This window comes from Physeter macrocephalus, chromosome 11 (genome assembly GCF_002837175.3).
Source record: "Physeter macrocephalus isolate SW-GA chromosome 11, ASM283717v5, whole genome shotgun sequence".
Lineage (NCBI taxonomy): Eukaryota > Metazoa > Chordata > Mammalia > Artiodactyla > Physeteridae > Physeter > Physeter macrocephalus.
Genome location: NC_041224.1, coordinates 170,561,534 through 170,573,986, shown reverse-complemented (window position 1 = coordinate 170,573,986; position 12,453 = coordinate 170,561,534). Strand labels below are relative to the sequence as shown.

The 12,453-nt window shown below is 35.6% G+C and overlaps 1 protein-coding gene across 1 annotated transcript in view; it reads left to right on the top strand.

The window, feature by feature from the left end:
• The window catches only part of TC2N (tandem C2 domains, nuclear), a 41,332-nt gene extending 31,814 nt beyond the window's left edge, over nt 1-9,518 (top strand). Inside the window, exons 10-12 of the mRNA XM_007105050.4 lie at nt 2,264-2,378; nt 5,206-5,405; nt 7,428-9,518. Coding sequence (XP_007105112.1) covers nt 2,264-2,378; nt 5,206-5,405; nt 7,428-7,538 — 426 coding nt within the window. The 3' untranslated portion in view covers nt 7,539-9,518. The remainder of the gene's footprint in view (nt 1-2,263; nt 2,379-5,205; nt 5,406-7,427) is intronic.
• Nucleotides 9,519-12,453: the final 2,935 nt, after the last annotated feature.

Genomic DNA, 12,453 nt, shown 5'->3' with positions numbered 1-12,453 from the left:
AAAATATCTTTTATCAGCTATGTATTGTCCCTCTAAGAAGATATTCTCAAAAATCACCAGATAAGGGATTTCTTTAATTATGCTTAACATTTCATCCAGGAAGCTCAAAAAGTTCTCTTTTCTTTAAAAAATGATACATTATTCAGGAACGGAGGTCATATGTTTTATCTTCCATGGTTTTGTGCTCATTAAAAATGCTCTTCATGTATACCTACTAATTGATTAGAATTTTAATTTTTTGGTTATTATGAGATTGAAAACCACTTTGAATAGTTTTTCATGATCCAACTTAATATCTTGGAATATAAATTGAATTTATGAAATAACCTTGACAAGTAAGAAATGGTAAATCCACTGCCAAATGCTGCTCTGTTTTTTGAGAGTGAACTCTACAAGTGTGTAACACTAAGAAGTTTTGTCACCTTTAGATGTTTTCATAAGCGTTATTATATCGTGGGTACAAAACCATAATGAAAGTAATTAATGAAAAATTGTTATCCATGGTTTCCTTTGTGTTTTGTAAACAATAAATAACTGTATTTTTTAAATGTATATTTTAAAATGCCAAGGACTGCAACGTTTGTTTTTTTAATCAGCAAAGGTGTTATATATGGATACCAAATTAGTTCATGTAAAAAGATTTATTAAGCCATCCTTATTCTGATTAAAAGCAAAAGCAGTACATTCACTTATTTATTAGAATTCAGCATTTATTGCTAAAATAGACAATTTTTATCATCATTTTAGATTTTTCAAGAGGGACTGTAACCTCAACAGTTGATTTTATACTTTGACTAACTTTTCACTTTGTATCTTTTGATTTCTTAATGGCATGACCAATTTTGGCCATTTTGACCATTACAGATTATTGTATTAAGAAAATATCCAAGATTCAGTCAATGGCATGTACATAAAAAGGTTCTTTTTTATGATCCATGCGTCAATTACTGGGGAATACTGCATGATTATCAAATATAAACCGCTCGATGAAGTATCAGTCGGCTGTTTTATAGCTTTGTTGGAATCAATACTAGCAAAGACTTTTGTGTCAGTCTGTGCTGCGCCCTAGTGAGATCTGTTAACATTATGTTCTTTCTTTAATCCCATACTTACTCTTTTCATCATGTGAACAGTAATGTTTTTGTATTTGGCCGACTTTATGTTTCTCTCTTTTATTTTTCACTCCAAGGATGCTGGAATCCATGTAAATAGGTTGGCTTGTGTAAGACAAATTACTTTCTTCTGTTCTTAGCAATACTGAAGAGCACATTTTAGCTTTTCCCCCTTGCTAAATCTCCTTCATTATATTGTTTTCTTTGACCTTTTCCTTATTATTTACTACCTCATCACTTTCGCTAGCTTCCTTCTTGCCAACTTTCATCTTTGGCTTGCTTTCATTTAGCATAGTAATTCAGCTCTTAATCCACAAATCTGTTCATTGTAGTAATCCTTTGTCTTCTGATTTTGGTAACACTACCTCTGATTTCTACAAATGAAGAAATAATGATACCTTTCATATACAACATTTTTATCATATTTCATACATTCTGAAAAAATAATTCAAATGACATTTAAGTCTTTTGAAAATATGCTCTTTTGGTGTTTATTTCGATGACATTTTCTCTAGTAAAGCTGTTTAGGAATTTAATTTTTTTTTAAAATAAATTTATTTATTTTTGGCTGTGTTGGGTCTTTGTTGGTGCACGTGGGCTTTCTCTAGTTGCGGTGAGCCGGGGCTACTCTTTGTTGCGGTGCGTGGGCTTCTCATTGTGGTGGCTTCTCTTGCTGCACAGCATGCGCTCTAGGCACACGGGCTTCCGTAGTTGTGGCACGAGGGCTCTAGAGTACAGGCTCAGTGGTTGTGGTGCACGGGCTTAGTTGCTCCGCGGCATGTGGGGTCTTCCTGGACCAGGCCTCAAACCCGTGTCCCCTGCATTGGCAGGTGGATTCTTTCTTAACCACTGCGCCACCAGGGAAGCCCTAATTTTTTTTTTTTTAATTTGAATTGTCTTTTGGTCTCCCTGATTTTTAAGGATCAGTATGTATGTGTAACTTATATTATCAGAATTTATGAAAGTCAGTAAGTACCTCATATTGACAGAATCCATGACATTTATCTTAACCTTCTCTTATAACACTTAGCTTTGTGTGTCAGTAAAAAGCAGTGCTTTCAAAATTTCTAACCTTAGCTCTTTATTATTGAATTTTTGAAATATGCCAAAACTTTATTCTTGATTAGCAAATGACACGCTTTTTTATGCAGGTTTGCCATGCAGAACTTGAACTGGGGACTTGTTTTCAAGCGGTAAATAGCAGAATTCAGTTACAAATTCTTGAGGCTCAATACCTTCCAAGCTCATCAACACCCCTGACTTTGAGTAAGTATGTCAAAGTGGTTCAAAGTGGAATCTTCAGAAAATATTTGTAAAAGGTAGTTTTTTCCTGCGTTTCTTACGGTGAAGATTAAAATCTTAGTTACTTTTGTTAACTTACATACTTACCTTTTAACTTAAAATTACTTTATTGGATTTCAAATTACTAGCCACTGTGTCTACCTTAATCCACTGGTCTCTTGATTCTTACCCAATTGTGACCTTCTTGCATTTGATGCTATTCTTTATTTAACTCTTTAGTTAATATAGGTTGAGTGTCCAGAAGACTGTCAGCTATATTTCACCAGCCTAGATAATTTATCCTCTCTCTAGGTCTGTACCCTTTTTTGGATACTCTGCTAACTAGAAACTTAATTTTTTAAAAAACTGAAAATATCAGACACAAACCTCAAAATACTTTCTTGCCTGTGCCTTTGAGCACAGCCAGGGATTCTGATATTTTGGTTGTCTAGGGCTGGTTCACATGGCTGCTGCTGGAGTGAGAGGTTTGAGGTCAGTCCTACTAAAGGGCTAAGAGTAGGACTAAGAGTGTTCCTCTTTCCTACTAGAAGAAGAGAAAATATCAGGAAGTAGGTAGAAGCAATGGATGTCCACTGTAACTACAAAGACTGAAAATAAATACAATTGAGCACAGTCCAAGAAGCTAGAAAAACAACAGCAAACACAAAGGAAAGTAGAAGTAGAAATTAAAGCTAAAGTTGAAGTTGATAAATATGGGGACAACAAAAAAAACACAAAATCAATAAAACCAAAAGATTTTTCTTTGAAAAGAATATTAAAATAGACAAACCTATAGTAGGCTGGATCAAGCAAAAAATAAAGAAAACAGACAAGGAAGAGAATATAATTTCAATTTTGAATCTCAGAAGATATTCACAAATAAATAAGAGGGCTTCCATGGTGGTGCAGTGGTTACGAATCCGCCTGCCAATGCAGGGGACCCGGGTTCGAGCCCTGGTCTGGGAAGATCTCACATGCCGTGGAGCAGCTAAGTTCGTGGGCCACAACTACTGAGCCTGTGCTCTAGAGCCTGCAAGCCACAACTACTGAGCCCATGTGCCACAACTACTGAAGCCCGCGCGCCTAGAGCACATCCTTTGCAATAAGAGAAGCCACCACAAGGAGAAGCCCACACACAGCAATGAGGAGTAGCCCCCACTCACTGCATCTAGAGAAAGCCCACGCACAGCAATGAAGACCAACACAGCCAAAAGTAAATAAATAAATAAATTTATAAAAATAAATAAATACAGAAGACAATACCAATTATAACTATGCCAATTCATCTGAACAGCTATATAAAATAAATGATTTTCTAAGGAAAAAAACTGTTGAAATTCACTCCAGAAGAGGGAGGAATCAATAGGACAATAACCATGTAAAAAAGGTAGTTACAAGAACTGCCTCTAATAAAAGCAGAGGCCAAGATGATTTTACTGGCAGATCCTACCAAACTTTCAAGGAACATATAATTCCTATTCTATATAAGCTGTTCCACAGCATGAAAAAAAGATGGAAAAAGTAACTTTATGAGGTTAGCATATTCTTGCTATCAAAACAGAAAGGACAGCATACACAAAAAATAGCTATAGACTACCATCACTTATGTAGATAGATGGAAAAATCATAAAATAAAAAGCAAGTAAAGTCCAAGTTGACATTAAAAGAATAAGTTAAATTACGAGGACTATATAGGGTTAATTCTAGGAAACAAGGACAAAACAGTGCAATTTATTACATTAACAGGTATCTTCCTTTAATCAAAACTGCTAATCAAGATTACCAGTGATCTCCATTTTATAAATAATGGTCAACCTCAGTTCTTAGTTTGTGGCTCCCTCCTTTCTGGAAACTCTCTCTTTACTTTCTTGCTGTCTGGCAGCCCCAGCTCTATACCATCACTTCTCAAATTAGTCAGACTGCACTTTTTGCTCGAGTTGTAAGCACTGTATGTCAGACTGGGGAGCAGGCTTAGGTGAAAAACTGTATAAACCTGAATTTTACTTAGTGCAGTTCTCATCTTTTAAGAGTTGATTCTCTTCTAGTTTCTTTCTGCTTTTGGTCAGTGTTTAGCATCTTGAACAGTTTTTAGTATTTTCCCCAGAGTTTATAATTGTCATCTATGAGAGGTTAGTCTGTAAAAGCTATTCTACCATTACTGGAAGCTCTACATCTCAAATTTATTTAAAGAATAGGTTTTCTCTAGTGGGCATATGTTTAACTTCTGGAGTCTAAAGCAAAGAATTTTAGCTACATAAATTTGTGAAATAAATTCCTCCAACTCTCCAAAGAGTTGGCACCTCTCTTTTTTTTTTTTGCGGTACGCGGGCCTCTCACTGCTGTGGCCTCCCCCGCCGCGGAGTACAGGCTCCAGACGCACAGGCACAGGGGCCATGGCTCACGGGCCTAGCCGCTCCGCGGCATGTGGGATCCCCTTGGACCGGGGCACGAACCTGCTTCCCCTGCATCGTCAGGCGGACTCCCAACCACTGCGCCACTAGGGAAGCCCGGCACCTCTCTTTTATATAATCCTTTTCAATGTGTACTCCTTTGCTGCTGATTGTTATTTATGTCTGCAGTTCCAGTCTTTAAGGGCATCCAGGTTAGAGGAAGATTAAATTCATTTAAGGTTAGAGTAGTTACTTATAAATTATGATAATAATTATAAAATTTACTAGAGATATTTTCTGTTATGGCAGTAGCTCATCAGATCTTTAAAAGTAGCTTATTGATATTTTTATGACAATATATGGGTATATTTCTTTATAGGACATTTAAAATTTTTTATTTAACAAAATTTCTTATTCTTTAGGTTTTTTTGTGAAGGTGGCAATGTTTAGCTCGGGAGAGTTGATTTATAAGAAGAAGACACGCTTATTGAAAGCCTCCAATGGAAGAGTAAAGTGGGGAGAGACTATGATTTTTCCACTTATACAAATTGAAAAAGAAATTGTTTTTCTCATTAAGCTTTACAGTCGAAGCTCTGTAGGAAGAAGACACTTTGTGGGGCAGGTTAGTAGGGAGTTTTTATCTCATGTTCTTTCCTTGCACTTTTCTATGCATTTAAACAGTTGGTTAACAAAGGGAATACAGGATAAAATTGAGGTTGAATAGAGTAAAATTGTTCATCATGAATTAAAATTCATTGTCACCACAAAAATCAAATCTTGTCAGACTTTCTGCTTTAATACAAAAATAGTTGGAATTTCTGAGCAGTCAGGCTTCTTATCTGAAAATGTTTTCTCCTGAGCTTTTCAACTTTAAAATCAGTAAGGAAGATCAGTTTTTCAGTGCTCCTGACTCGTTACTTGTGAAGGAGGGAACACTAAGTATTTCAGTCATATTTCTTAAGGCTTACTTAAGGTATCCAACTTACTTTATTCTGTGTCATGTTCAATTTAATGTTTAACTCTGTATGCTATTAGCTGAATTGTGTTAGATTTGAATTCCTAGAAAACATTGATTTTAACAGTGGTTGTGATATTAGTCAGTATTGTCATCTGGATTAATCTATTGAAAAATTCATAGTGATTTGTATAAGACAACATAACACTTGCTTACTTGCCAGTCCTACAGGAACTTGTTTCCTTTTGTAGTTCTTTCTTTACTCTAAATGAGTTACTGGTAGCTGTCCAGTATCTTTTATCTTAATTACAATTGTTTGACTCACATTTAAATTCCAAAATCTGTATTATTAGTTTAAAGGCTTCTACTTGACAACAAGATGTTATTAGCAGTCTACCTGAAATCTTTAAATTATATGTGAATTTTCAAAGATTGATACTAACTCTGACTCACTTCATATATTTTACCTAAAATATGTGTCAAAAATACTATAGTTTTGTTGTTCTTCATCTATTCTTACTTGGAAAAGAGTTTGAACTCGAGACCTAGTATAACTAGCATACTTTTCAAAGTCGTGAGGCCTATGGAATGAATTCAGTTAAAGTTTTTGCATATTGTCAAGCCTCAACTACCATGTATGAATGGAATAGATTTACCTGACAGATGATTTTCAGGATAACTTTTTTGGTGATTCCACTTTCTCGGTTGAGATTTTAGTTAAGAATAATAATTCTGGGAGGTTCCTCCTGTTAGCCGTCTGTTCCCTCTGGCTCCTCTGGTAGCCTCAGGAGCCACCATGGTGGGGCAGGCACATGTGGAATCAAGGTCTCCCACTCCTCTATCTGTCAAAGCACTCTTATGTTATCTGTTTCATATGTTGGGGTGTTTTGTAAGATTTTATTTGAAGAGAAAGTTCTTCAGGCCAAGAAATTTAGAGAAAAAAGTTTGAAAACCAAACCTTTTTGGAGTGCCCTGCTCCAATTTCTTTATTTAAAAGAATTAGACACTGAGTCACAAAGAAGTTAACTCCAAAGTAACAGCATTTGTTAGTGCTGTAGCTGAGTTGAGGATTCAGGTTGTTTTGTTTCCTTGTTCACCTCGTCTCCGTGATACATAACATACAATGTGATATCTTATATTTGCAAAATGCTTTACAGTTTTCCAAGTTCATTCACATCTGTTATCTAAATTTACATAAGTGATAGGTTCAATGAAATTGTTTGCTATGAAGAATGACTTAGATTTCAATTAAATTTACAGTTTTATTTAATGTAAAAGGTACTTAAAATGCACATTCCTTACCAATCAATTTAAATCATGATTAGTCTCAATTAATCTTTACAAAAATGTTTTTGAGTGGTTGGGATCAATTTTAAGTTGAGCTCCTAGATTTATTGAAAAAGAAACAATACTAATAACTGTTTTGGAGGAAGTGATTTTGTAATATCTCACATTGAATTTTCAAATTGAATTGGGTCATATAAAATAGTCTTCAATGACTAAGTAGGTTAAGTGTTTTAACATCAAGTTTCAAAGAGAGAAATCAAACTTTTGGAAAAATGGAAAGATGTTTAGTTGAAAATATGTAAACCAAACGTCCAGCTGTCTTTCATTAGTAAGAGTAATTAATGGTTTGAATTCAGTTACCATTATTGTGTTAAGTTAAATGAGTGTACTGTTCCTTTACAGATTTGGATAAGTGAAGACAGTAATAACATTGAAGCAGCGAACCAGTGGAAAGAGACAGTTACAAATCCAGAAAAGGTTGTTATCAAGTGGCACAAATTAAATCCATCTTGAAGACCCTGCACATTAATTTGGTGACAAACTTGACATTCTTTTAGAAGACTTACGATTTCAATTTGCTACCAATTTGAAGAGACAGATCAGTACATTTATCAATTTATTTATGGAGGCCATAATTATAGTATATAATGGATCTAATAGAAAATCAAACTTGGTAAAAAATGGGATGGATTTTACCAGATATCCAAAGTAAAGGAAATGCTTTAAAACTGGCCGAAATAGACAATAAAATAAATGGGTAGTATTACTAGGGCAACTAAATAAATTATAAAGTCAATGGGAATATCAATCATAGATAGTTGCTGCTATATTATGTTTATAGGCTTTTTAAAGCTTTATATAGATATTCAAAATCCACTATATCAAGTCTCTGTTAGTACTAGACTTTACCACTATTTCAGTGCTCGTCAAGATTGATTAGATCTTAACTCCACTGTTTAACCCCTCGTTACGTATTTTCCCTCAGAAAGCAAAAATGAATTGAACCACTTCAACTCTTCTCATTTGGGGAAAGTTTGTGGCCTGTGTTTATCATTACTTACCCTTAAGGCATCACATTGCCACTTAGTAAGCTATTTATCTCTAAGAAACTTCAGATATAGAAAACTACCTTTTGGCAAGAATAAATGAAAATACCAGAAGGTTGAAGTTTAATTGGAAACCCAGTGTACACACATTTTGCTGTTTCCTCCTTCACATCCTCTTTGTTTTAATTGGAGTTGAAATAAGGTTATCATCCATATGGCCCATCCTAATTAGCAGAATTAAATGAGCTTAAATAGCAAATTTAATATTTTATAATAATCACTTCCTTGTTTTTAGTTTTTTAAATATAAATTGCTTGTTCTATAATCCACAACATTAAAATATGTTCCTGTATTTTAAAACTGGCCATACATGATAACATTATGTAGCAAATAAATATTTTCTGTTGCAGTTTCTCTCGGGTACTCATTACAACTCAGTATGTAGGGATAATTTCAGTTTAGTTGGTCAGACAAGCTATGACCAAAAAGCACAGTTGTTTGGAGAAACCAATAACACCATCGCTGATCTTGGAAAGTAGTGACTTTATTTTTGCTAATGGGTAAAACTAAGTGCTTCATCTTCCATTTTTCTTTTTCTCTTACCTTGTACCACACATGCCAAGAGATAGATAGTGATATTTTAGGCCACAAGTATACTTTGCTGTAATTTAAGCATGCCTTTTTCGTTTCTTGTTCTGTGTATCTCATTAAGATTTTCCCAAATAAGCACTAATTCCCCTTTTCCTAGGTACCACCTCCTCAAGCTACAAAATGTACATACTTTACATGCCCTTTGCTTCTGGTGCCTAGAGTTTATGGTATACCGGGGATGTTGACAGGTACTCTCTGACGCTGCATTTTGAAATATTTTTTTTTTTTTTAGATTTGTGAAAAATGGCATATTAGTGAGTACGCACATGGACTTTGAAGAGAAAAATCACCTTTTGTGGTGGTATTTTGAATCTAAGACAAATGGCAACTATTTTAAAAGATTTTTAAAAAATAGACTTTGTTTTTTAGAGCAGTTTTAGGTTCACAGCAAAATTGAGAGGAAGGTACAGAGTTCCCATATACCATCTACCCCCGCATTTATACAGTCTCTCCCACTATCAACACCTTGCACCATAGTAGTACATTTGTTAAAATCACTGAACCGTCATTGATGCATCGTCACACAAAGTCCATAGTTTGTATTAGGGTTCACTTTTTATGTTGTACATTCTGTGAGTTTTGACAAATACATAAATGACCTGTATCCACCACTCATATCATACAGAGTAGTTTCACTGCCCTACAAATCCTCTGCAAACACAACCATTTTAATAGCTACCAAAGAAGGAAGTGTACTGGCTTTTAGATAAGTAACAGACTTTATTGTTTTAAAAAATCTAGAATTTTATTTGAGCAATTTTTTTGTGTTCTAGTAATGCTTTCAATTCCTAAATTTATTATAAGTAGTCATGTATTTAATGCAATTTCTAATTATTTAATTTTCAATACATTTACAATATGTGTGTAATGTATAATTTGAAGGAAAGGTATGACTTCTTGGTTTCTTGTATGCCTTAGAATCCTAGGTAAATAAAAAAATTAAAAGAAAACCTTTTTATTTGAAAGACTCCAGTTAGAGAAGTGTTGACAGCTAAGATCCTAGATATTTTAATTAGTGTTTACTTAAGCCTTTTTCAGATGAAGAGGTACTGAATACAGGTGATATTCTTATTGTTTCCTTAATAGCTACTCATGTTATGAGAAAAACATTAGAAACTGGTAATAAAAAATGAGATACTATGCAAAAAAATCACTTCTCTTTGTACTTACTTGGCATTTCTTGACCTTTACCCACTTATAACAATGAGAGAGAACCAAAACGATACTTGGTAACCAGAGAAAGCCATGGAGAACTCACAGTGATAGCTGATAGTTTGCACAGTGCTAATCCCTAACAATGTATTTATTTATAAGTCTTCAGATTAATACAATTAAATAGCTGCAGTCCATATCAAAACATAACATCTCTGTTTGGCTTTTGTTTGGTTTTGTATGATTTTTTAGCAGAACTAGAGAACTTACCACTGAAGTATATCAGGTAAGCTCTTATCAGACTGTTCAGAGGAAACCGGTGGGATTTTGACGTAAGTTACATAATTGTGGTCTGAAAATAACCTAAACTGATCTCCTGTTTGAATACAGTTATGTGAATTTCTCTGATACTAATGTACAGAAACTATATTTCCCAACAAAAATTTCCACTGTTTGTTCAATCAAATAATTGTTTCTTTATGAAGGATTTCAGAAATTTGCAATAAATTTCAACTCTTTATGTTATGGCAGTAATGGATATTTCAAAGCTGTATGTTTACTTTTGTTGTTTGATAGGGTGTATTGAAGGAAGTTCCAGATAAAACGTCTGTATCTACAGTAGCTGTGAGAATGTTCACAGATGACCCTCGAAAAACATGGGGCTTAGGGGTACCACCCCCCACGCCGTTGAAACTTGAGTATAACTTTACATTTGGCCCCCTGTGGTTCTGAATTCACAGATTCGACTAACCTTGCATTATGTGGTACTGGAGAATGTACTCACTGAAAAAAATCTGCACGTAAGTGGACCTGTGCAGTTCAAACCTGTGTTGTTCAAGGGTCAGCTGTATTAGGGTTTCCAGAGAAATGGCACCAATAGAAGATAGATAGGTAGGGAGGGAGATATAAGTTTTCTTTTAATTATGAGGAATTGGCTTATGTTTATGGAAGCTGAGAAATCCCACAATCTGCCATGCAATCTGGAGACCCAGGAAAGCCAGTGGTATAATTCAGTCCAAGTCCACAGGCTTGAGAACCAGAGGAACCAATAGCATAAATCCCAGTCTGAGGTCAGGAGACGATGAGATGAGAAGTCCCAGGTCAAGCAGTGAGGCAGGAAAAAAAAAGGGGCAAATCCTCTTTCCTCTGCCTTTTGTTCTTTTCAGGCCCTCAACAGATTAAAAGATGCCCACCCACATTGATGCAAGGGCTAATCTCATCCGGAAATACCCTCACAGACACACCCAGAAATAATGTTTAATCTGGGCACCCTGGCCAATCAAGCTGACACATAAAATTAACTGTGGCAGATACCTCCTGGTGTTCTTCTGGTATGTTAGTTGTAATTCTTGTTCAACAGTAAATTTCAAATGCTTGAAGTTCTGGCCGAAACACTGAGAAAAGAGTTATGAAAAGTGGATATATATGAAGTACCTGTCCATTTTGAAATACAGATTTAAGACTTAAAAAGGTGTTAAAGAGTGTTGACCTGAAATAGACTGTGTTGACTGAAAAAAAAAAAATACACAACATAAAAGTTGAGAATTATGTTTTATTCAGCGGTTTTCTGAGGATTTCAAGCCCAGAAGACAGCCTCTCAGATAGTTCTGAGGGACTGCCCCGAAGAGGTAAGGGAGGAGCCAGGGTATATAGGGGTTGTTGCAGCGAAGACCAGGTAGTCAGGACATCAAAAGTCTACCGTTAACCAAAGAAAACCAGGCATCTCAAGGAGTTTTGTACTTTTCTGTGTGTGGGAAGACGCAAGAGTCTGGGCTCATTGAATTCATTCCTCTGATGTGCACCTCAGCTCTCTGGGGCCAGTATCCTGTGCTTTCCCATCCTGAGTTCTCTCCGGTTGCACCGTTGCGGGTGCAGCCCGTTTGTCTCTGTCCTGAGTTCCCTCAGGGCTCACTGTCTGGGGCAGCTTGATGGCAGTGTCCTTTGTTTACTGATATGACAAAACAACATTTTTTATTCAAAACTGCCAGATAGGGCTTCCATGGTGGCACAGTGGTTGAGAGTCCGCCTGCCGATGCAGGGGACACGGGTTCGTGCCCCGGTCCGGGAAGATCCCACATGCCGCGGAGCGGATGGGCCCGTGAGCCGTGGCCGCTGAGCCTGGGCGAGTGACAGGCCCGCGTACCGCAAAAAAAAAAAAAAAAAAAAAAAAAAGTCTGATCTCTAAAATAACAGTATTTTATTAAAATCGATAACTAAATTAAATCATATAACAACTATATAACTATATTAAACCATAGGACTCTGATAATAGCAGTAGATGTCTAGAAAAAAAGGTCTGTATGTATTCTAAAATGGCTAAAAGATACCTGATTCCATGCTGGGATAAATCACTGAATGAGATATGTCTTTTAGAATATGATGGTTTTCATTTTCTCATGTGGAATTTGTTTTCTAGGTCACCATTCTTTAGTTTCTGAGGCAGGAGGATAAAATAGATTTGTCCTTAATCGTAGAACTAGATATATTTTAACAGAAATTTGGTTGACTGTGGCTCTGAGTTGTCTTTAATTCTAGATCGTTAATCTTTCTTGATTATACAATGTATGGACTAAATTAAA